The sequence below is a fragment of the Aquarana catesbeiana genome, linkage group LG01 (genome assembly GCF_042186555.1).
Source record: "Aquarana catesbeiana isolate 2022-GZ linkage group LG01, ASM4218655v1, whole genome shotgun sequence".
In the NCBI taxonomy this organism is placed as follows: Eukaryota; Metazoa; Chordata; class Amphibia; order Anura; family Ranidae; genus Aquarana; species Aquarana catesbeiana.
Genome location: NC_133324.1, coordinates 267,679,703 through 267,706,082, shown reverse-complemented (window position 1 = coordinate 267,706,082; position 26,380 = coordinate 267,679,703). Strand labels below are relative to the sequence as shown.

General features: G+C 41.3%; 1 protein-coding gene across 1 annotated transcript in view; it reads left to right on the top strand.

The window, feature by feature from the left end:
- The window catches only part of GALNT9 (polypeptide N-acetylgalactosaminyltransferase 9), a 433,263-nt gene that overhangs the window by 196,101 nt on the left and 210,782 nt on the right, over positions 1 to 26,380 (top strand). Inside the window, exon 5 of the mRNA XM_073628324.1 lies at positions 13,331 to 13,528. Within this exon, the coding sequence (XP_073484425.1) occupies positions 13,331 to 13,528 (198 nt within the window). The remainder of the gene's footprint in view (positions 1 to 13,330; positions 13,529 to 26,380) is intronic.

Here is a 26,380-nt window from a genome sequence, read left to right as displayed (position 1 = left end):
TATGTATGCCTCAGGTCACTTTATAGATCTCTGCTCTGATACACAGACAGACCTGTGATCTCAAGTAAAATGTGTGTAAGAATAATGTTCAATTCCTGATATTTTCCTCCCTGAAAGCTTAAACAATAAAGATGTGATACCATTCTGCATAATTTAATTTCTCATCTTTTTGTCTGAAAAATGTGCATAGTTGAAAAAGTCTGTTGTGCACCCTTGCAATAGAAAGATCTTAGTCCTATTCTAATGCCCTGTACACACGGTCGGACATAAATTGGACATTCCGACAACAAAATCCATGGATTTTTTCAGACAGATGTTGGCTCAAACTTGTCTTGCATACACACGGTCACACAAAGTTGTCGGAAAATCCGATCGTTCTGAACGCGGTGACGTAAAACACGTACGTCGGGACTATAAACGGGGCAGTAGCCAATAGCTTTCGTTTCTTAATTTATACTGAGCATGCGTGGCACTTTGTGCGTCGGATTTGTGTACACACGATCAGAATTTCCGACAACAAAATTTTGTTGTCAGAAAATTTTATAGCAAGCTCTCAAACTTTGTGTGTCGGTAATTCCTATGGAAAATGTGTGATGGAGCCTACACACGGTCGGAATTTCCGACAACAAGGTCCTATCACACATTCTCCATCGGAAAATCCTATCGTGTGTACAGGGCATTAGTGACTTTTCCTCAGATCAAGGTTTGGGCTTGAGAGGTATCGAGCTTCGAGTTTAACAGCATAAGCCTTATGTGACATGGACCCCTGTGCAAACTTGTGAAAAGGTTGCCAGAATGTAGCAAAGAAGTTCAAGTTGTTACTGTAAATTAGAAAATTACATTGCATGTAAATAAATAAATAAATCTAAATAAATAAATAAATACAATTGTATTACTTTTTTATAATACAATAGAAAAATTACAAAATATCAAAGAAAATGTAATCTGAATAGCTAGTAGTTGGTAATCACATTTAACTGGACTTGTTCTGTAATGTGGAAGACTTTTTTCCTGTTCATCCAAGAAGCTTCTTTGATTCTGGTTGGTTCAGTTCAGTTGGTTCAGTTTGATAAGCAGCAAAATATCATCAGCTTTAAATAAGAAATCCATTTGATTGTAACTACTGCTACTACTAACTGTACTATGATTGTATTATGGAAAACTTCAGAGACAAACTAGTCATCACAGTATGTGATTGTAAAGGTTCTAATCAAAAAATACTTACCAATTACCAAACCATTGCACAAAGCAGGTCCGATCCTCTTCTTTTTGGGTCTCCTGCCAGCGGTCCTGGCTCCCCCCCGTCAAGTGCCCCCAATAACAAGCCTCTTGCTAAGGGGGCACTAGAGCAGGCTCGGTCCTGAGCTGCACTACTGTAAATGGACGTGTCCATTCACACAGAGAGGGTGGCTCGGCCCCAAGCCCAATTTCTCCTCATTGGCTCACTTGCTGTACTTGACAGCAGCAGGAGCCAGTGGCTCCCACTGCTGTGTGAGTCTATGAGGAGAGAGAGACCCAGGAGAACCATTGTTCTCACGCACATCATTGGATCAAGCTGGGGCTCAGATAAGTATAAGGGGGAGCTAGGGGAGGAGCTGCACCCAGAAGATTTTTACCTTAATGCATAGAACACATTAAGGTAAAAATCTAATGCCTTTAGAACCACTTTAAGGCCCAATGCATACAGCCATATTTATTAATAATAGAAAAATTGTTACATGTTGCAGATTCACCTTTGTGCAATAGATGCATTTAAGGATCACTAAATACTCACAAGTAGGCTAATCTAGCATAAAAGAACTAGTGTTTCATTTTCAGGTTTGTTATCAAAATACAAGAGTAATCATCTTAAATTAAAAAAAAATGACTCATTTGCTACAAAAAAAAAAAAGGAAACGCATATACTATTGTTAAAGTGGAATTGAACTCTGGAAGCTGTGCCCCAAAAAAAATGTAAAACGGGTTGAAATTAAAGCGCCACACCGCTGCTAACAGGTCCAGATACAACTTTATTCCATTGAAGGTCAGGGGTAAAATTCAAAAAGTATCCAATGCGTTTCAGGGGTCTAAGTGCCCCCTTCATTATAGCTTGACTGGCAACAAAGTGAACAAACCAGAAATGAACTGAACCTACAATGGTATTTTTCCGGTGTAAAAGTTTTTGAATTCCTTTTTGGATCACCAGTAAACCTGTATATAGCCTGTAAATAACCTGTAAATAGCACTGATAAATTTACCACTGCTTATCACTAGACTGGTACCTGTGCTTGAAAGAGTTGCTCACCCCAGGAAGCATTATACCTACTACCTATTCCCAGCTCACAAAAAAATATATATGTATATATCTATAGATATAGATATATATATGTATATATATATCTATATCTATATCTATAGATATATATATATATATATATATATATATATATCTATAGATATAGATATATATATACAGTATATATATCTATATCTATAGATATATATATATATATATATATATATATATATATATATATATATATATATATATATCTACAGTATACAGTTTATATACACCCAGTATATATACAGTATTTATAGGCCCTAAAGTAATGTATGCAAACACTAACTAACACTGATGGTGTATATTAGACAAAATTAAGGGCTGTGCTCAGGCCTGGTAATTGGACTCTCATGCACAGAATACTGAATTGTGTGAGGTGGGGAGGCTGTATACATATGCTGCATGCCCAGAACTTTTTTCTTTTAGGTTATGGTTAGGGATGAGCTTCGTGTTCGAGTCGAACCCATGTTCGACTCGAACATCGGCTGTTCGCCCGTTCGCCGAATTGCGAACGATATGGGCCGTTCGCGCTAAATTCGTGTGGCGCGTCACGGCCCATAATTCACTGCGGCATCGCAGTGCATTGCTGGCTGATGATTGGCCAAGCATGCACTATGACCCGCATGCTTGGCCAATCACAGCGCCGTCAGTAGAGAGAGCTGTAATTGGCCAAAGCCAGGGTGGCTTTGGCCAATTATGGCTCAGGGGATTTAGTACACACCCCACACTATATAAGGCCGCCTGCACGGCGGCCCTGTGTAGTGTGTGTTCCGGTGTGCTGAGAGATAGAGAGAGAGAGAGACAGTGTCATTTGATTTGAGTTAGATAGATTAGGCAGAACAGTCAGTCAGTTAGCTGCACTTACAGTGTATTGTGTATATATATGCATCCCAGGTGTTGCATATATATATATACACTGTATTCAGTTTAGCTAGATCCGTTCCTGTTATCTTCTATCTAGACTATTTACATTTAATGCAGTGCGTCCTGCTCACAGTGTTCAGCTAGATCCGTTCCTGCTATTTACATTTAGTGCAGTGCGTCCTGCTCACAGTGTTCAGCTAGATCCGTTCCTGTTATCTTCTAGACTATTTACATTTAGTGCAGTGCGTCCTGCTCACAGTGTTCAGCTAGATCCATTCCTGCAATTTACATTTAGTGCAGTGCGTCCTGCTCACAGTGTTCAGCTAGATCCGTTCCTGCTATTTACATTTAGTGCAGTGCGTCCTGCTCACAGTGTTCAGCTAGATCCGTTCCTGCTATTTACATTTAGTGCAGTGCGTCCTGCTCACAGTGTTCAGCTAGATCCGTTCCTGTTATTTACATTTAGTGCAGTGCGTCCTGCTCACAGTGTTCAGCTAGATCCGTTCCTGCTATTTACATTTAGTGCAGTGCGTCCTGCTCACAGTGTTCAGCTAGATCCGTTCCTGCTATTTACATTTAGTGCAGTGCGTCCTGCTCACAGTGTTCAGCTAGATCCGTTCCTGCTATTTACATTTAGTGCAGTGCGTCCTGCTCACAGTGTTCAGCTAGATCCGTTCCTGTTATCTTCTAGACTATTTACATTTAGTGCAGTGCGTCCTGCTCACAGTGTTCAGCTAGATCCGTTCCTGTTATTTACATTTAGTGCAGTGCGTCCTGCTCACAGTGTTCAGCTAGATCCGTTCCTGCTATTTACATTTAGTGCAGTGCGTCCTGCTCACAGTGTTCAGCTAGAGCCGTTCCTGCTATTTACATTTAGTGCAGTGCGTCCTGCTCACAGTGTTCAGCTAGATCCGTTCCTGTTATCTTCTAGACTATTTACATTTAGTGCAGTGCGTCCTGCTCACAGTGTTCAGCTAGATCCGTTCCTGATATTTACATTTAGTGCAGTGCGTCCTGCTCACAGTGTTCAGCTAGATCCGTTCCTGTTATCTTCTAGACTATTTACATTTAGTGCAGTGCGTCCTGCTCACAGTGTTCAGCTAGATCCGTTCCTGTTATCTTCTAGACTATTTACATTTAGTGCAGTGCGTCCTGCTCACAGTGTTCAGCTAGATCCGTTCCTGTTATCTTCTAGACTATTTACATTTAGTGCAGTGCGTCCTGCTCACAGTGTTCAGCTAGATCCGTTCCTGTTATCTTCTAGACTATTTACATTTAGTGCAGTGCGTCCTGCTCACAGTGTTCAGCTAGATCCGTTCCTGTTATCTTCCTACTGACAGGCAGGCTTGTCTGGTTACAGTATATAAAGCTACCTGAAGAAAATTACAGGTGTTCTATTTGATCCTATTAGTACCACGGTCAGGCAGCTAGACTATTTACATTTAGTACAGTGCGTCCTGCTCACAGTGTTCAGCTAGATCCGTTCCTGTTATCTTCCTACTGACAGGCAGGCTTGTCTGGTTACAGTATATAAAGCTACCTGAAGAAAATTACAGGTGTTCTATTTGATCCTATTAGTACCACGGTCAGGCAGCTAGACTATTTACATTTAGTACAGTGCGTCCTGCTCACAGTGTACAGCTAGATCCGTTCCTGTTATCTTCCTACTGACAGGCAGGCTTGTCTGGTTACAGTATATAAAGCTACCTGAAGAAAATTACAGGTGTTCTATTTGATCCTATTAGTACCACGGTCAGGCAGCTAGACTATTTACATTTAGTACAGTGCGTCCTGCTCACAGTGTTCAGCTAGATCCGTTCCTGTTATCTTCCTACTGACAGGCAGGCTTGTCTGGTTACAGTATATAAAGCTACCTGAAGAAAATTACAGGTGTTCTATCCCAGCTTAGTGCAGCTACAGGCCATTAGTATGTCTGGAAGGCCAAGAAGGAGAGGCAGACAGTCACAAGCCAATAAGAGAGGGCAAGCAGGCTCTGTGTCTAGTGCTGATCGTGGAGACGGTGCATCCTCATCAGCACGTGGCCATGGGACACGCTTGGCCTTTTTTTCGGCAGCTGGCCGTGTTGAGCCGCAACATGCGGAAGACTTGGTCGAGTGGATGACCAAGCCGTCCTCATCCTCCTCATCCTCTCTCACCCATGCCCAGGGTGCTTTGTCTGGCAAAGCAGCGGCCTCTTCCCTCAGCTCAATGTCATCAGTGACTCCTTCCCTAGCTCCACCATGTCCTCATGAGGATTCCCTCGAACTGTTTGACCACAGTGTTGGGTACATGCTCCAGGAGGATGCCCAGCGTTTGGAAGGCTCTGATGACGATACTGAGCTCGATGAAGGCAGTAACATGAGCACGGACAGAGGGGGTGCCCAAGAAGGACAGCAATCTGGCAGTCATGCTCCCCCTGCTGCAGCATACTGCCAGGTTTGCTCCAGTGATGAGGAGGGAGGGGATGATGAGGTCACTGACTCAACGTGGGTGCCTGATAGGAGAGAGGAGGAGGAGGAGGAGGAGGAGGCGGCGGCACATCACCAACGAGGCAGGATGCCCTCCAGGGGCCAGCCTAAGGGCAGCACATTGACTGCATCACACCCCAAAGCTCCACATGTGCAGGGCGCTGCAGTCTCTGCGCGTTATTCAAAAAGTTCTTTGGTGTGGGCCTTTTTTGAGACGAGTGCATCAGATCGCACCGCTGCTATTTGCAACATATGTCTCAAGCGTATCTCGCGTGGCCAAAACATCTCCCGCTTGGGTACCACATGCTTGACCAGACATATGTTGACCTGCCATGCAGTTCGTTGGCAAGCGTATCTAAAAGACCCACACAAAGAGGATCTCTCCTTGCTCCTCATCAGCTGAGATTTCCAACCCCACTAGACCTTCAGTCCTCTCTGAGACCTGCAGTGAGAGGAATGAAGGTGTAGAATTAGGTGTGTCACAGCCAAGTACTTGTGGGCAATCTGCTTTTGGTACACCGACGTCAGATTGTACCAGGCAAATTTCCCTGCCCCAGCTGCTGCACCGCCGAAAGAAGTTTGCTCCCATCCATCCACATGCCCAGCGGTTGAATGCTAGCTTGGCAAAATTGCTAGCACTTCAACTGCTGCCTTTTCAGTTGGTAGACTCTGCCCCCTTCCGTGAGTTTGTGGAATGTGCGGTTCCTCAGTGGCAGGTACCCAAACGCCACTTTTTCTCACGGAAGGCGATTCCGGCTCTCTACCGGCATGTGGAAGGCAATGTCCATGCCTCGCTGGACAGGGCGGTCAGCGGTAAGGTGCATATTACCGCTGACTCATGGTCCAGCAGGCATGGACAGGGACGTTACCTAAGTTTCACGGCGCATTGGGTGACTCTGCTGGCAGCTGGGAAGGATGCAGGACAAGGTGCAGTAGTGTTGGAGGTTGTTCCGCCACCACGCCTCCAAAATGCTGATTGTGACACACCTCTCTCCTCCACCCCCTCCTCTTCTTCTTCCTCCATGGCCTCTTCCTCGGAACCAGCGGTGCTCCGTAGGCGTTCAAGGGGCTACGCAAGTACGCAGGCCAAAAGATGCCATGCGGTGCTTGAGCTGGTGTGCTTGGGGGACAGGAGCCACACTGGGGCGAACCGAACCGGGGGGTGTTCGGCTCATCCCTAGTTATGGTACAGGGCAGTAGCGGTGCGTCCATTAAGGGTGCACAGGTACCTCCCCCTCTCTCCAGCCACCCCCCTCTATGTAGAATGGGTAGATTCATGCATAGCATGAATCTATCAATGGCTGCTGTAGCCACCCCCTATTCAGGCGTCTGGCCACTTTTCGGACGTTTGGCCACTTTTCGGAGTGAGGCTGCAATTGATGGCACAGTGAGGCTGCAATTGAGGGGTTTTTTTTTCAGTATTTTTCAGTTTGTTTGTTTGCGCCTCCCAAAAAATTTTGAGCACCAACCACCACTGGTACAGGGCATCAGGGAACTCATTCATCAGTGCTGCTAAGGTTGGAGCATGCACTTAAGCATCACAGCTGCACACTGTCAGTGTTGAATTTAGTTTTAAAAATTTTAGTATAGGTTGACTTTAAGCCCAGTTATGGAGCTTTATTATACAGTGCCTTGCAAAAGTATTCACCCCCTTGGCATTTTTCCTGTTTTGTTGCCTCACAACCTGGAATTAACATGGATTGTTTGAGGATTTGCATCATTTAATTTACAAAACATGCCCACAACTTTGAAGATTTTTTTTTTATTGTGAAGCAAACAAGAAATAGGACAAAATAACAGAAAATGTCAATGTGCATAACTATTCACCCCCCTAAAGTCAGTACTTTGTAGAGCCACCTTTTGCGGCTATCACAGCTCCAAGTCGCTTTGGATAAATCTCTATGAGCTTACCACATCTTACCACTGGGATTTTTGCCCATTCCTCCTTGCAAAACTGCTCCAGCTCCTTCAAGTTGGATGGTTTGCACTTGTGAACAGCAATATTTAAGTCTGACCACCGATTTTCTATTGGATTGAGGACTGGGCTTTGACTAGGCCATTCCATAGTTTCCCCTTAAACCACTCAAATGTTGCTTTAGCAGTATGTTTGGGGTCATTGTCCTGCTGGAAGGTGAACCTCCGTCCTAGCCTCAAATCACACACAGAGTGGTACAGGTTTTGCTCAAGAATATCCCTGTATTTAGCACCATCCATCTTTCCCCCAACTGTGACCAGTCCCGACTGCTGAAAAACATCCCCACCACCATGTTTCACTGTGGGGATGGTGTTCTTTGGGTGATGTGATGTGTTGGGTTTGCGCCAAACATAGCATTTTCTTTGATGGCCAAAAAGTTAAATTTTAGTCTCATCAGACCAGAGCACCTTCCTCCATACATTTTGGGAGTCTCCCACATGCCTTTTCACAAACTCAAAACATGCCATTTTGTTTTTTGCTGAAAATAATGGCTTTTTATCTGGCCGCTCTGCTATAAAGCCCAACTATATGAAGCGCACGGCTTATCGTCGTCCTATGTACAGATACTCCAGTCTCTGCTGTGGAACTCTGCAGCTCCTCCAGGGTTACCTTAGGTCTCTGTGCTGCCTCTATGATTAATGCCCTCCTTGCCCGGTCCATGATTTTTGGTGTGCGGCCGTCTCTTGGCAGGTTTGCTGTTGTGCCATGTTCTTTCCATTTGGTTATGATAGATTTGATGGTGCTCCTAGGGATCATCAAAGACTTGGATTTTTTTTATAACCTAACCCTGACTTGTACTTCTCAACAACATTGTCCCTTACATGTTTGAAGAGTTCCTTGGTCTTCATGGCAGTGATTAGTGGTGCCTCTTACTTAGGTGTTGCAGTCTCTGGGGCTTTTCAAAACGGTGTGTATATGTAATGACAGATCATATGACACTTAGATTGCACACAGGTGGACATCATTTCACTAATTATGTGACTTCTGAAGGTAATTTGTTGCACCAGAGCTTTTTATGGGCGAATACATATGCACATGCCAATTATCAATTTTTAATTTCTGAAAAATAGTTTTATGTATATATTTTTATAATTTGACTTCACTAACTTAGACCAATGTTTCTCAACTCCAGTCCTCAAGGCACCCCAACAGGTCATGTTTTCAGGATTTCCCTCAGATAAAAGGGCTGTGGTAATTACTAAGGCAGTGAAACTGATCAAATCACCAGTGCAAAAAAATGGAGTTCCTGAAAACATGACCTGTTGGGGCGCCTTGAGGACTGGAGTTGAGAAACACTGACTTAGACTATTGTGTTCTGATCCATCACATATAATTCCGATTAAAAAAAAACATTGAACTAAAGGCTGTAATGTAACAAAAATAGGTAAAAATAGGTAAAAGCCAAGGGGGGTGAATACTTTTTCAAGGCACTGTATATAGAAAACTAGAGTCTGGACAACTAACCACTCACAGACTAGATTATACATTCACATTGTCTACCAATATAAAGAATTTCATGTGGCACTTACACAGCTAAATTCCACATAACAATTATAGCAAAGTGTACTGAAGCACTATCAGCCTCTCATTCTCTCTATGGAACATAAAGTTGCCTGTTGCCTGAATGAGCAGGCTGAGAACGAGATAATTACTTACTTTGGATGTCCTAGAAGTGACAGCTTATTACACCCATTAGAGCATGGCTTAATGTTCCGTCAGTCACATTGTGCAGTGCCAGAAATATTTTCTTGAAATATTAATAAGAACTATGAAAAGGATATATAGACACAATGCAAATAATAACAAAAAAGAAGCAGGATCATAAAGCATTGCTCAACTCTGTTAACCTCTAGGACTTTTATCTCCAGTTTACCAAAATCTTGCAGGGAGATATTATTGTGGCCTGAATTAAAGCATATAATAAGTTCAAATAGATTAATCTCATCTCATTTATTGCAGTTTCTTTATCTGGAAATGCATCATTGTGAGCATGGTTCATCAAATGCCCTTATAGCTACTTGCTAATGGAGATTTTTATGGCAAATCTATATCCACTGAAGACATACAATGAATCCCTGCAATACAAAGACCTACCTCATTTGTACAAGCTCCCTTTGCAAATTTTACAAGGCGATGCAAGGAGATTTCATCTTTGACTAATATGTTTCCAGAGCTTCAGTGCTGCTACTGATGTCCAGCCAAAACTTTTTTTTCTTAGTTTTGGATAGAGTGGGGAAGGATTAGAACTCCTTTTGATTACTGCAATCAACAGCTTAGTTAGAAAACTTTCCTCCCACTTCTTGTTCTTTCCAATAATGTTTTACCATACAGGAAATGAACTCACAACAGAAACAAAGAAACTAAAATTATAAAGTGTACACCTGCCAGATTTTTGTTTTTTCTGTGTCCTTTTTTGCAGATTTTCCCTCAGTTCCTGTCTGATGAAACTATTCTCAGCAAGACAGGAAATGAGGGCAAATCTCTCCAGATAGCAGCAAAAACCTGGCAGCTGTTTAAATCTTTCCTTACTTTATCCAAAAGTAGAGAACATTGTCTTTGGCTTATACACTTTAAAGAAAAATGACAAGCAAATATACGTAAATAACACAATAAATGCTGAAATAAAATTTTTTTTAAAAATATGTGTAAAATGCTTACCTAAAAACTTTCTTATTATCAGTTAACGGTAATCCCTGTGCAGCAAAATTTGAACAGGAAGTAGAAAGCCAGCACAATCAGGCTCTGCTACATTATACATGTATTAAAGCGGTTGTAAAGACTGAACATTTTTTACCTTAATGCATTCCTTGCATTAACGTAAAAAATGTTTAGGTGTCAGCATCCCCCCTCACCCCCTTTTTACTTACCTGAGCCACCATTCAATCCAGCACAGTGCATGTCTGCAGCTCTTCTCTCCCCTGACTTTGGGGTCTCACTGGCTTTGCTGCGGCACGGGGAGCCATTGGCTCCCAATTCTGTCAATCAAAGCCAGTGCGAGGGAGCAAGGGATGTGTGTGAAGTGGCTTCCCATGGGGGCACTGGACAGAGGGGAGGGGACAGGAGCACTGACGGGGGACCCAAAAAGAGGAGGTTTGAGGACCGTTTTGCACAATTCCATATTTCTTTTCTTTACAGTCACTTTAATTTTGAACTAGGGATGAGACAAACTGTCTTCAGTTTGGTTTGAATAGGGTTTGGCAGATTTAAAAAAAGTTTGGATGCTGAACCTATACCCCGCTGAAATCAATGGGAACTTTTTCTGAGCTGATAGGCATGCACACTCATCACCCCCTTTCCTATTTTGCTTGAGGTCCCCCTTAAAAATCCATGTCAGACCAAATGGACTGGTATGGATTTTCTTGGAGACCTCATGAATTTTTTTATGTAGGGCATCCCCTTAAAGTCTATACCAGATTTAAAAGACCTAGTATGAGTAAGGGGATCCCCACACCCTTTTGTATTTGTTTTATTAAACTGTTCCCACTTCTTTGCTTACATTACTGTGGATTGTCATGTACATGAATGAGGCCAGTGATGTCACTTGCTATTAAAGAATCAGCAATGCCTGCACCTGCTGGCATCCTTAACAATCATTGACAGCGGGAAGCCGTCACGTGTAAATGCTGAATTAATACTTCTATTATACATGACATTTGGCTGGCAACGTATAGGTAAATGTTTGGGCTCATCCCTATTCTGGACATGCTGGCAAAAGCAGAGAACAAAGTAAGAAGATAGATGAGCCAATCAATTTACTGCTTCTCCTCCATTGTTCAATCAGCAGAGTTCTGGTTTTCACCATGCTAAGCTCCTACAGTGGAAGCTAAAGATTTCTCAACACACACAATAGAATTGCTCAGCTAAAAAAACTTGACAGTACTGTCTGGCTGAGATATGTATCAGAAGAGATGTTTCACAAAACAACAAAACGTTTGGCAAGTAAAAGGGGTCACATATATAGTATGTAATTCAATTGTGTATTTAGCTGCCTGCTTTAAGTTCATCTTTAAACAGGCAACAGTGCTGGAAATCATATCACATGTATTATTGAGCCTTCAAAGTAAAGTTAAAACTATATTTATTCCCTCATAGATGTTAGTCAGATGCAGACCTGCAAAATGACAATTGCAGAATGGAAATTTGAATATTTGTGGTGTTTTGTTGTAATATCAAACTAAATTTCACCATGGGCTGTATCAGCATTATGGTTGCCCCCAAAGGGCATGTTGTATCTGTAAGACCATATACATTTATCCAGGGCTTTTTTCACAGGGAACAGTGGGAGAATCTTAAATAGGCAATAAATGCCAGGAATGCATTATGTGCATAGTTTAGGGATTCATTATTTACAGAATGCAGAGTTTGGGGGTGTCTTATGCACAGAGTGCAGAGTTCAAGGGTGTGCCATGTACATAGTGCAGAGTTCAGGGGTGTGCCATGTACATAGTGAAGAGTTCAGGGGTGCCCTGTGTACAGAGTGCAGGGTTGAGGAGTGTGCTACATACAGAGTACAGAGTTTAGGGGTGTGCTATGCACAATGTGCAGGGTTCAGCTTTTTTTCACAGGCTGTCCATATCTCACTTTCACCTCACCCCAGCTCTGACCTCTGCACCAATCCCCACCTTCCCCAACCTCTGCACACATCTTCCTCATCCCCCCCCCCCCCCAAAAGCTTCCTTACATCTCACCCACCAGGCCTGGATCTAGTAGGTAGCTCTGCCTCTCTCTCTTTCACTTGCATGGAGATTATTGGTCGGCATCTGTGCACCCAGGCACAAATGTAGAGCACAGTGCAGCTTACCACGTGATGCCCCATCCTACACTGCACATGCATTTGCATCTCCCTTGCCCTCACCGTGAGTGCAGAGCAGGCAGGGATCTGTGAGAGCCGCCAAGAGGAAGGCTTCTGTGTTTACAAGTGCAAATGGTGAGCATGGAGTTGAGAGAAAAAGCCGAAGGTAGTGGAACGGAGTTCCACCACTTTCTGGCTTAAAAAAAGCCCTGGGTGCGAGGGCTACATGAAATGGCCTGGCAGGCCGGATTCGATGCGTGGACCTTGTGGTTGACACATGTGATTTAAAGGGATTGATTTACTAAAGCCAAATAGGGAGCTCAGTTTGGAAGAGAAGTTTCCCTTATCTTAATCAAATCAAGTCCAAGCAAAGACACAGTTTTTCTTTACTTTCTTTGTACCTAATTCTTTGCAAGATGAATTTTCACAAAGCTAAGAGAAAATTCCTTTACAAAGTGAACAACCTATTAGCCTTTAATAAATCACCCCAAACTATTTAACCTTGTCTTGTATGTTGAATTATATTATATTTGCAGGAGATGTAGTCTAAATTCATAGGTTTTAGTGACGGAGTTCTAGTGACAGTATTTTGACCAATGGTACATTCATTCATAGTAAACTGATATGCTGACATTTTGTATTGCTTCCAAAAAATGTTGCCACCCTGTAATTTATAAGTAAACTCTATAGAGCACAGCTGGAAAACTCAAGCGTTCCTGTAACAAACAACCATTTCTAATACACCCATTCACCTGTTCTGATACAAGATGGCTATGCCTCCTCTAGTCCAATACTATCTTTTGAAAATGATGGTGGCACTTACATCCATTTCATGGTGGGTCTGACCTGCCCTAATTTAACAAATCTGTTACAATTCTAAATATCTTTATTCACTGTTTTCTATTTAGGGCCGAGCCTGTCATCACAAGGATCAAAGAAGATCGAAGCAAAATCATTTTGCCAGCAATTGACAACATCAAGTACAACACATTTGAGGTACAACAGTATGCCAATGCAGCTCATGGATATAATTGGGGCCTATGGTGCATGTACATCACTCCTCCTCAGGATTGGCTGGAGAAAGGAGATGAGTCTGCGCCAATCAGGTGAGCCAATATTGTTTTCTTGTGTACAGTGATCCTTTGATATATCAAATTTTTTAAATATGATTATTAAAAGCAGCTTCCCAAAAAAGTGATATTCATTAGCAATGGATTTGCAAAATAGTCCCCTGATTATTAATGATCACTATAAGCACCAAAAATAAACAATAGCAAGTAAGATATGATTGTTGTTTCTAAGTTTATAGAAATGAATACTCTATTGAACACCTGTGCTAAGTCCTCTGATTTCCAAATGTAGCAGACAGATGCAAATGGAATACAACCTGGTCTACACATATGGACAAAGTTCTATGAAGGCCCAGATGTGCTTTCCTTGCATTGCATTTCACATACAGTATGTGCTCATGAAATTGTTTTCACATATTTACATAGCCCACTGGCCTCCTTTTCTAGAGCAGTGCCTTAACCTCTCTTTTCATAAGGTAATAAAAGACAAATATGTGTAAATTTAGATTTAATTCAGAAAATGTAAAGATGTTTGCAACGGAGAGAAAACTGAAGACATGGAAACAAATTTTTTGACTTATACTGATTTTTTTGCAGTTTGAATGTGGGGGAATGCAGTTCCAGCACTGAATGTATGTAATGACATGAGGTACTAGGGTGTGCTGGAGGATCTAGTAATGCTCACTGCTGTGGGATCAATTGTCACTGGGGGCATCTATTGTTGTGAGGGATCTACTGTTGAAAGAAGGGTCTAGTGTTTCTTTTTCTGACCTTTGTAGGGTCTATTGATGCCGGCTGCTGGGAGATCTACTGTTGCTAGTGGGGGGGGGGTCTATTGTTGCTGGTGTGGATCTATTGTTGCTTGGGGTATATTGTTGCTTGGGTGACCTATTGTTACTGGAGGGGTCTATTGTTGGTGGCTGCAGGGGATCTATTTTATTGCTTTCCTTGTTATTATTAACAAATTCCATACAAATTACGTGCCACCACAAAATTATACTAGGCTCTGTATTCTCTAAGGCTTGATTCACACTAGTGAGAATTGGATGCGGGATTCCCTGCATCTAATTCGCAAGACAGAAGAGTGTGCCTGGCTCTCTATGGTGCCGGTTTACACATCTCAGGGGCGGCTGCGGAGCGGATTGCACAAGAGTCCTGTGTGTCTTTGGCTCAGTTTCAGGTCCAAATTCAGGAAAAAATTCAGGCCCGATTCGTCCCTGAAATGGAGAGCAGAGATGCACCGGACCCCCGCTGTCAGCCGTATCTGTCTTAGGCGTGAACCCAGCCTAAAATGGGCAGTACTGGGAGGGGAGTAGGGGGTGGAGGGAGTGCGCAGATGTGGGTAGGGAGCAAAGATAAGGAGAGGCTCAGAAGGGGACTGTACCTGCACCTGTTCTATAAAAAAAATACTAGAAACCTCTGCTACCTTATTTATTTGGCCTTATACTAAAAATATTATGTGCATGTGGGTGTGTTTCTGTGTATATTTTTTTATATTTTTTTTGGTGTTATGTATTAATTAGTTATATTTTATATATATATTTATATAATTGTATGTTATCTTTTTTATGCAATATAAGTAAACTGACAACAATAGACCCGAGTACAGCAGATGGAGTTTGGGAGCATAGAACCTATGATCTTCTGACTGTAGTACTGACCATGAAGTCAGTTCTGGGTTCATTCACAGCCTCAGGGTGATCTGTGAACAAGATATTTGTGTCCACTGCTCTCACGAATCGCTATTTTAAGCTAAAAAAAAAAAAATAGATGGAGAACCAGAGCAGATGCCATGACTGTGGGGAATGTCTGTACGGTACTTAGATTCTGTACAATTGATTGGGGTGATTTTGTAACCATACAGATTAATTTTACGGGCAGTGAGCATGCCACACAAAAATTGAAGCAAACTCAAGCTGCTATTACATCCTCTACATTGTTTAACTTTTTGATTGCTGTGAAGTTTTATGTACATTACTATGTAATATGCTTTTGGCAGTGAAAGGGAAACAAACTAACACTCTTATTGCAATGTCTATGTCAGTGATGGCGAACCTTGGCACCCCAGATGTTTTGGAACTACATTTCCCATGATGCTCAACCACACTGCAGAGTGCATGAGCCTCATGGGAAATGTAGTTCCAAAACATCTGGGGTGCCAAGGTTCTCCATCACTGGTCTATGTTAACTAGTTGTGTACCAAATCTGAAAAATAAGGCTGGATTCAGTGCATAGCTCCCAACTGTCCCTGATTTTGAGGGAGGTATGTCAGTGTATTAACATTAATCCTGTTAAGGCAGCTCATTCTGTGAACTGATAGCATTAAATCACACCAAAATGCACCAACAGAAGTGCATGCACTATTTTTTGTAACAAAACGCATAGTAGTACATTATTTGCATTGTGGTTCACTGCAATGCAGGTGCATTGGTAAGGCACATATTTTGCATTGCCTCATCTTACCACGGCACAACATGTTAAAGCAATTTTAAATTAATTTTTGTAATATTTCTAAATCTTTAGCTTTTTAAAAAAATACCTGTCATGAAGTTAGGGTGACAAAGTTATCATATCTTGCGGCTATCAGGAAACCTGCACTGAGGAATGCAGGAAGAGGCTGCGAAGGGACCACAGTAGATCAGCAGTGCTACATGCAATAAAGGATGAAAAAAAAGAGAAAGAAAAGTATTTTTTTTTAACAGAGCCAACTTTGTATGATACACAGTGCTTTAGCAAACTAAATATTATTTTGTTAGAGTTGACATCTACTTTAAATGTGAATACATTTCTCTGCATTTCACATCCACACACAACCTAAAGATGACTATACTGTACATCATTTTCTGTGGAATTAAAGTGTTTCTAAACCCACAACAGTAAAATCAGTCTGTATATTCAGTAAAGCATGCTTGTTATACTCACTGTGGAATCTAAGGGGTTAATCCTCTGCATTGTGTAAAAAGGCTGTTTGATCCTGTCTTCTCTGATCCTCCCACATGCATTGCCCCCAAAACATGTCCAAATAAGACAGAGTTACTGGAGTCAGGCTGCACATGCTCAGTTTGGTGTGTATTGAGAGTTTTTTTTTTTTTTTCTTGGGAGAGTGCATGTGATCAGCACAGGGCCAATCAGCACTGTCCAGACAGAGGGTCAGGGGTCCTACATACTGATAGAATAGCTAGTGCAGTATGAAAATTCCTCCTACAAGCTTTACCCAGGCTCTCATAAAAATCAAAAGACTGCTATATACTGCTGATGAGAAAAGGTATTTAGCAGTTTATATTTACTAAAATTTACTAAAATAATTACATTTCCATGTGTTGTGTACTGTGGAAGACCAGATATAGTGAATGCAGGGTCCTGGGTTTGGTAACACTTTAACCACTTAAGTACCAGCTGCCGCAGTTATACTGCCGCAATGTGGCTCGATCCACCAAATCGCCGCAGGTGTACGTCGGCTCGTACACAGCAATTTTTTGGGCGAGCGCACTCCCATTGGCCAGTGGGGGAGCCAATCAGCAGGCCCGGCAGACTCGATTTCTGCCAGCGACCGTTCTCCGCAGTGACAGAACGTGGAACTACTTGTGTAAATAAGGCAAATCTCCATTTTGACAGGGGAGATCACACAGATCCTGTCTTTCTGCTATGTTTCCCCAGTCACACAGTCCCCCATACAGTTAGAACACACAGTGAGGAAACACAGTTAACCCCTTGATCGCCCCTGATGTTAACCCCTTCCCTGCCAGTGTCAGTACAATAAAATTGCATATTTTTAGCACTGATTACTGTGATAATGTTACTGGTTCCCAAAAAAGTGTAAAAAATGTCAGTTGGGTGTCCGATTTGTCCGCCACAATGTCGCAGTCACTAATCGCCGCCATTACTAGTAAAAAAAATTAAATAAACATGCCATAAATCTATTCCCTATTTTGTAGACGCTATAACCTTTGTGCAAACCAATCAATATACGCTCATTGCGATTTTTTTTAACAAAAATATGTACAAGAATACATATCGGCCTAAACTGATAAAGAATTTTTTTTTTTTGGATATTAATTATAGCAAAAAGTTAAAAATACTGGTTTTTTTTCAAAATTGTTGCTGTTTTTGTTTATAGCACAAAAAAGTAAAACTGCAGAGGTGATCAAATACCACCAAATGAAAGCTCTATTTGTGGGGCAAAAAAGGACATTGCATGGTCAGGAAGGGGGTAAATTCTTCCAGGGCTGAAGTGGTTAAACATGATCATAAAAAAATAAATAAAAAGTGGCCCCTTGGAGCTTTATATCATATTGTACTAAAATGCACCAGATATTAGCACATTATGACACACTTACCTACCAAATGAACCCTTAAGCACTTTGGTGCCTAAGCTGTGCATGTGTGGTTCAGTGTGCAGTAGCGCTAACAGGCAGGGAGAAGCATTTGTGACAAAAGCTTCTCTTCCATAAAAATACACCTGTGATCATTGTTTTTTTTTTTTTTTTAAGTTTAATTGCACTTTAAAGTAACAGGACACTCTCCTAATGCCACGTACACACGATCGGAATTTCCGTCAGAAAAAACTTGAGTGGTTTTTCCAACGGAATTCCGCTCAAGCTTGCCTTGCATACACACGGTCACACAAAAGTTCTCTGAACTTTCAACCGTCAAGAACTCGGTGATGTACAACACTTCGACGAGCCGAGAAAATGTAGTTCAATGCTTCTGAGCATGCGTCGAATTGTTTCCGAGCATGTGTGATTTTTTGCACGTCCGAATTGCATACAGACGATCGCATTTTCGGATAGGAACTTTTCCTGATCGAAAAATAGAGAACATGCTCTCAATCTTTTGCTGGCTGGAATTCCGCCAGCAAAAGACCGATGGAGCATACACACGTCACATTTTCCGACAAAAAGCTCTCATCGGAGTTTTGCTGGATGCATTTTCGATCGTGTGTATGCGGCATAAGAGTACCAGCCAATGTATAGAATTGACATGCTGGAATTGTAATTTACACATGCATAAAGGCTGCCAAACAATGAATATCCTTGACAGTGGAAGCACTTTCACCAATTCACTGTGTTTTCTCGGAGAGGAAATATTGTACAGTCCCTTAATATGTACACAAACATAAATGTCACAGCGATTGTCTGTATCTGCCCTCAAAGGAAGTGTTAAATTGATTCACTATCCAGCTAATATCAAACTCTGCACATTACATTGATTCACTTCTAAAGAAGCAGACATTCCTTTCTCATTCACTGCACATAACCAAAGGACAAATGCTGCACTGGGACATCACTGGCCTGCACAGCATGCTTGGAAATGTTACTGAGCATCGGCTGGAGAGTCAAAGATAACCTGTAACACACAGAGATCAAAATGTAAATGCACGTATATAATAGAACAGTAGAAAGGAATAAGAGAGATTAAATAAACAGCTTTGTTGTGAGTTAAACCTTATTTAACCATTTTTCTCTTAGTCCTGGACAATTGTCTAGCTCCAGGAGGCTGAAATACATTTCAAAGTAATCCAAAAGAGCAAAATAGATAGAAAACAACCTCTAGCAATATGATATATAATGCCAGGGCAAGTATAAAAACGCACACAAATGTTTATTCGCCATTTGGCCATCTAGGACATTACATTTTAAAACACCTTACAGTGGGACTATACTATCTACTTTAACCTTACCAACAACCATCATGAAGGTCTACCAAGATGAACCTTTCAATTCATAATGTATATCACCATTTAGCCCCTGTGCATTTTCTTGTCATTAGTAACATTTCCGGAACTGACAAAAATCTCACAGCGTGTGTCGAGCTTAACAGTAATGCCTCGTACACACGACCGGATAGTTAGCCAACAAATCCATGAAATCCATGGAATTTTGTCCGTTGGCTCAGACTTGTCTTGCATACACACGGTCACACAAATTTTGGCCAACAATTACGAACGTAGTGACGTACTAGACTTCCTACATGGCTTGTCAGCTCTTTAGCGCCACCCTTTGGGCTCCTTCTGCTAATTTTGTGTTAGTAGAAGTTTGGTGCGTGTTGATTCGCGCTTTTCTTTTTGTATTTTTTATTTCATGCTTTTCAGTTTGTTTTCTGAACGGCCGTTCGTCAACCAGGCATGTTGCGGAATCGGAGGAGATAACGTGTGTATTTATTATTGGCCTTGGAGTTATTGCTTTTACATTATTTTTTTTGGTTGAATAATAATGATTTGATTTGGTATATTTTCTTTAATTTTGGATGCATAGAATGGACTTTTTGGTTAAGTTCTTTTGGCAGATAGCATGTCTAATTTTTTTTTTCCTTTTTAATGCACAATAAAAAATAGTGGAGAATAATACTTGGCTATGTGTTTAATAAAGCGGAGTTCCACCCAAATTTTGAACAATATCTGTATGTATTCTCTTCCTTGCCTAGATGCTGACATGCTGTTTAAAAAAATTGAAATCGCCGTAATTACCTTTTATTTTTCTATTCTTCTTTGCACTTCCTGGTTCTCCTCCTGTGGGAGTAGGCGTGTTTCTAGCCTCTCCCAGACTCCTGGGAGCTAGTCTCAGGCTTCCCAGGATGCCACTGAGCATGTGCGGGAACGAGCGGTGAATGCTGGGAGCACAGCATTCACCACATCCAGGAAATAAATGCTTGTGGGCTTCAAATGCCCACAATGAAGATGGAAACCGCCTGCAGTGAATAATATAAGTTATTCTTTCCGACGAAATCTGACACAGGCGGACATATTACACACAATATGTGAGTATGTAATGTTGAGAAGAAAAGTTTGTGAATGAACTCAAAAAAAAAAAAAACGATAGATAGGTGGACCCCCACTTTAACTTCAAATGACAGTTTGGGAGTAGGCAGTTACATTTAAAAAAATACAATATAAAATTGACAAGGGACACCAACATAGTTGTATCTTTGATCTCAAAAACTACGGGATAATGGTGTTGTGGTAACTTGCACAAATAAAAAAAAAAAAAATAATAATAATAATATTATTCTTGATATCACTAGAAAAAAAAGCCTTTGGAAATTTGTTTGCCATAACTCCATCAGTATCACCAGCAAAGCAGCTTCATTATTATCCCATTAAAGAAGAAGAGAATGTGCGCTGCATTTGTAGATTTAATAATTTGCCACGTCACGAATGTTAATTCTCCATTACGAGCGCTAGTTTACAAGACCGACCGTGTTTGTACTTTGGACTTTTGCTTGACGGACTTCTGTGTACACACGATCGGAAAATCTGACAACACACATTTGTTGGCGGAAAATTTGAAGACATGCTAGCCAACATTTGTTGGCGGAAAGTCCGACAACAATTGTCCGATGGAGCATACACACGGTCAGATTTTCCGCCAACAGCCTGACATCCAACATTTCCCGTCTGAATCCGATCGTGTGTACGGAGCTTAAGGGCTCCTTTACATTTGTGTTAGCCCTCTAAAGAGCGATTTATGGTGGATCTCTGTTTGACAGGCAGTGAGGAGGCAATGGGGTGGATTTACTAAAAGTAAATAGATTGTGCTCTTTGCAAAGTGCAAGTGCAGTTGCTCCTGAGCTTAATAAATGAGCAGAAGCTCTGACTTCCATCATCTAATCACGTGCAAGCAAAAATGCTGCTTTTTTTTTTTTCCTTGCATGTGATTGGGTATTCTTTGCAAAGTGCAAAGTACCTCATTTACCAAGCTCTGGAGCAACTGCACAATTTACCTTTAGTAAATCAACCCTATTGCGTCACCTCCTCACCACTTGTTTTAACCCCTAAAAACTTCATCGCCTATGCTGCAAGCATGTGCATTACTCATGGATGTGATACAGTTGCGGCGCAACCTCATTCAGTTGATTGGGTCATATTTGGCAGGCAGTAACATCGATAGGGGGATTGTTTTTTTTGGTGCATAAGCGGGAGCAGCTGAGGGTAGCGAAAACATGGCTCAACCATGTGCTTTTAGCGCCCCCAAACTGCAAGAGCAAATGAATCCTAAGTGCGGTTGTGGTTAACTGTCTTGATATGGGGGGCCTCAATTGCAGCCCCTAAAATGATCAAAGAACAGCTCATAAAATTCTGTAATTATTAATTATCAGAGACAGCATATAGTCAAAAAATGGTCACAGACTGGGCACATAATACAGGAGATGGTCATAGACTGCAAGCAAGCTGCAGGAGACTGATAACAATTATGAACATGCTGTAGCAGTTATTGAGACTGGGGACATGTTCTAGGAGACATTCACAGACTGGAGACATATTACATGAGGATGCTAGAAATCACTACTGTAACATGACAACAGGGGCCCTGAGGGCTGCACGAAACATGCTACAGGTTGGGCACAAGGGCCTAAGAACATCATTTATGCAAGTGAGCTAAAAGATTAGCACAGCATGACAACACACATTTAGATCTTTAGATTTGATCTATGTGATCTATAGCACTTACCAAAGCAAAAACGGCAGCCAGATCAATTCATAACTAGCCAAAAAGAAAGGGGTACATGGGCAGGGCAGTATAATGAACAAACAAAGCTTCCCCCAGCACACTTTCCAGCTATATTTAAAGAGGAAGTAAACCCTGATGGGTTTTACTTCCTCTTTGTTTCCCTGCAAAGGTAAAGCATAATGGGCTACTATGCATCGCATAGTAGCCCATTATGTGTCACTTACCTGACACAGGAGCCTGCGATGTCACCGCTGTCCCTTCTTCCACGAAGCGTCCATCTTCTTTCCGTGTATCGCGGCTCCGGCACTGTGATTGACCGGAGCCACAATGACGTCACTCCCGCGCATATCTAGTGAGTGGCAGTTGTGTGCAGGAAAATGCCTTGTTGATGTCACAGGTCAAAGGAGAATGGGCAGATTGGTTTGAGATGATAGAAAGACAACAGTAACCCAAATCACCACTCATTACAAACAAGGTATGCAGAACCATTACTGAATGCCCAACACATCAAACCTTGAAGCCGATGGTCTACAGCAGTAGAAGACCACACCGGGTGACACTCCTGTCAGCTAAGAACGGGAAACTGAGGCTACAATTCGCACAGGCTCAGCAAAATTAGACAATAGAAAATTGGAAAAAAGTTGCCTGGTCTGATGAGTCTTGATTTCAGCTACGACGCTCAGATGGTAGGGTCAGAATTTGGCGTAAACAACATGAAATCATGAAATCGTGGATTCATCCTGCCTTGTATTAACATTTCAGGCTGCTGGTGGTGGTGTAATGCTGTAGGGGAAATTTTCTTGGCACACTTTGGGGCCCTTAGTGGACATGTGCATTCGTTTTCATCCGAATGCATTTTCGTCCGAATTTCAGGTATTTTCGTCATCGTTTTAACAAACGATAATGAAAGTGCAGAATCCGAAAACCGAAAGATCCGACATAAACAAATGCTTTATTTTCGTTTTCGTTGCTACAACAGTTCGATATAGATAGGAGATTCGACATGATGATGACAATAACAATCTGTGTCCATCAAACCTGTGGTCGAATGTGCCTAACCTTAACTCTATTAGTCCAAGATTATTCTACATAGAGAGAAAAGATTCGACATAGAGAGAAAAGATTCGACGTAGGGGAGAAAAGATTCGACGTAGGGGAAAAAAGATTCGACGTAGGGGAGAAAAGATAAATAAAAATAATGATGATGATGAATGTTATTGGCTGATTGTAACCAAAGAGGAGGAGCAGTAAAATAGCTAGAACTAAGTACACACGTACTTTGGCTTATGGTGTCTGTTGAAAATTCTGAGAAGATTCGAAGGAGCAGGTAAACTATATGGCATCATACAGTTTAGCTGCTCCGTCAAATCTTCTTTGAACATTCGACAGACACCATAAGCCTTCAATGACAGATTCGACCTTAATTTAGTTTTTCGGACGAATGCAATTTTTAACGAAAAACGAAATAAATAAAAACGAATTTCGGGAGTAACTAAATAAATTTATTTTTCAGACGAAAACGAAATTCCGAAACGAAATATTTCAGTGTGCACATGTCTAGCCCTTAGTACCAATTGAGCCTTGATTAAACGCCACAGCCTACCTGAGTATTGTTGCTGACCATGTCCGTCCCTTTATGACTTAAGTGACTTTGAATGTAGCGTGGTTGTTGGTGCCAGTTGGGCTGGTCTGAGTATTTCAAAAACCGGGTGCCACTGCTATCAGCTAAGAGCAGGAAACTAAGGCTATAATTTGCACAGGCTCACTAAAATTGTACAATAGAAGATTGGAAAAATGTTGCCTGGTCTGATGAGTATTGATTTCAGCTGCGACATTCAGATGGTAGGGTCAGAATTTTGCGTAAACAACATGAAAGGATGAATCCATCCTGCCTTGTATCAATGGTTCAGGCTGGTGGTGTAATGGTGTGGGGGATATTTTCTTGGTACACTTTGGGCCCCTTACTATCAATTGAGCATTGTTTAAATGCCACGGCCTACCTGAGTATTGTTGCTGACTATGTCCATCCCTTTATGACTACAGTGTACCCATCTTCTGATGACATCTGGCAGGATGTGAAAACCTTGCAAGAAGATCTGAACAAATTAATGGGGTGGGCAACTACATGGCAAATGAGGTTTAATGTAGAAAAATGTAAAATAATGCATTTGGGTGGCAAAAGTATGAATGCAATCTACTCACTAGGGGACCTCTGGGGGAATCTAGGATGGAAAAGGACCTGGGGGTCCTAGTAGATGATAGGCTTAGCAATGGCATGCAGTGCCAAGCTGCTGCTAACAAAGCAAACAGAAACTTGGCATGCATTAAAAAGGGGATTAACTCCAGAGATAAGGCGATAATTCTCCCACTCTACAAGAGTTCCAACCTCACCTGGAGTATGGAAATGGAGCGAGTACAAAGAAGGGCAACAGAGCTAATAAATGCTCTGGAGGATATTAGTTATGAAGAAAGGTTGCGAGAACTGAACTTATTCTCTCTGTAGAAGAGACGTTTGAGAGGGGATATGATTTCAATTAACAAATACCATACTGGTAACCCCACAATAGGGATAAAACTTTTTCGCGGAAGGGAGTTTAATAAGACATGTGGCCACTCATTAAAATTAGAAGAAAAGAGGTTTAACCTTAAGGCATGTACAACAAGGATGTTGTTCAACCTCTCCTGAATGATTTAACTTGACAGCTAGAAACCGGCGTTTAGCCGTGTTTACATGCTGCGTTTAGCCACGTTTACATGCCATGTTTAGCCACGTTTACCTGCGTTTGCGTCTAGAAGAGTTTGTAAAAAAAAAATGTTTTCTTTTTTTTGTTGTTATTAAAACCGTGTTTATCGCGTTTAGCAGCGTTTACAAGCTGTTACAGGCATTTGGCGTTTCAAATGCCTCTGAACATCCGTCTGAACCCATTTTTTTTGCTTCCAAAAAAAGCTTCTAAACTCAACTGTCTAGAAATTACTATAAACGACCCTGTGTACATGTACTGATAACATAACATAGAGGAGAGTTCAGGGGCAGCTGAAAAAAATACCCAACTGCTCCTAAACGTCTATTTACCAGCAGCGGTGTACATGAGGCCTAAACTACGTAGAGGGTTCTTTACTATAAGAGTGGCAAGGATGTGAAATTCCCTTCCACAGGCAGTGGTTTCAGCGGGGGGCATCAATAGTTTCAAAAAACGATTAGATAATCACGACCGCAACATACAGGGATATACAATGTAATACTGACATATAATCACACACATAGGTTGGACTTGATGGACTTGTGTATTTTTTCAACCTCACCTACTAGGCAAATCTGCAGTAACTGTGTGATGCTATCATGTCAATATGGAGCAAAATCTCTAAGGAATGTTTACAACACCATGTTGAATCTATTCTATGAAGAATTAAGGCAGTTCTGAAGGCAAAAGGGGTTCCAAATAGGTACTAGCAAGGTGTATCTAATAAAGACCCTCAAACTACACCGTTGGTAAATGTTGTTAATCTGACAAATCAAATCTGAAAGTTTGTGGATAAGTAGCTCTCACCAAAAGAGAAGAAAAAAAAGCTTAAAAAGCTTTAAAAAAAAAAATCTAAATTTTTACAGTGGTAGTTTTCTGTTACTGGCTTATATTTTACTAATTGTTACTGACTGAAAATAATTAAGGTGAAGGTTGGGACAAGAGGACATAGTGCCCTTCTTCCATTATTACATAGTAAAAAAAAATGAAAAAAACAAATACAATGCAAAAATGTCACAGGTTCAGTAGCAGCACATATATCACATATGACAAAAACATATTGATTCTTGCCTCTAGCACTATCCTGCTTATTATCTATATTAGACTGCAGACCAAACTGATGTGAACTAGCTGAATAATATTGAGGTAGTATCTGTAATACAATCTAAAGGTCTTCTCAGAAGCATATATATAACATATTATCCTCAGTTTTATATGAAATGTTGTGACTGAGATAAATGAAACTCCAACACTTCACCATCCAAGACAAGTTTGTCTAATGTCATTTATCAGTCCTTGAATTTAGTGTATGCATTGGCCTGTGCTTGTCTCTTACCTACCGCCATTTCCATAAATAGTCAATAAACAAGCATCTCCTTCCATAAACAATACTGAGCAGCATGACAAAATCGTAATTTTCTGTAGATGAATCATGGATGCTGATTTGGTCAGAAAGATCTAATGCTCTTTAAGAGCTTGTACTACATCAACATTTCTTTGTAGAGACAAGACATACATCCAACTTGTTTAATGATTTTATTAGGCGACTTTACACTGTATTCAGGAATATATCCAGATCCAAATTTCAATTTGTTTATTAACTATTCTGTGCAACTAGGAATTAGTATACTTAATAACAGAAATGGATGTTATTACATACATTTAGCCAGTGGCGGCCGCTCCCCTAATCCATGCGCCCA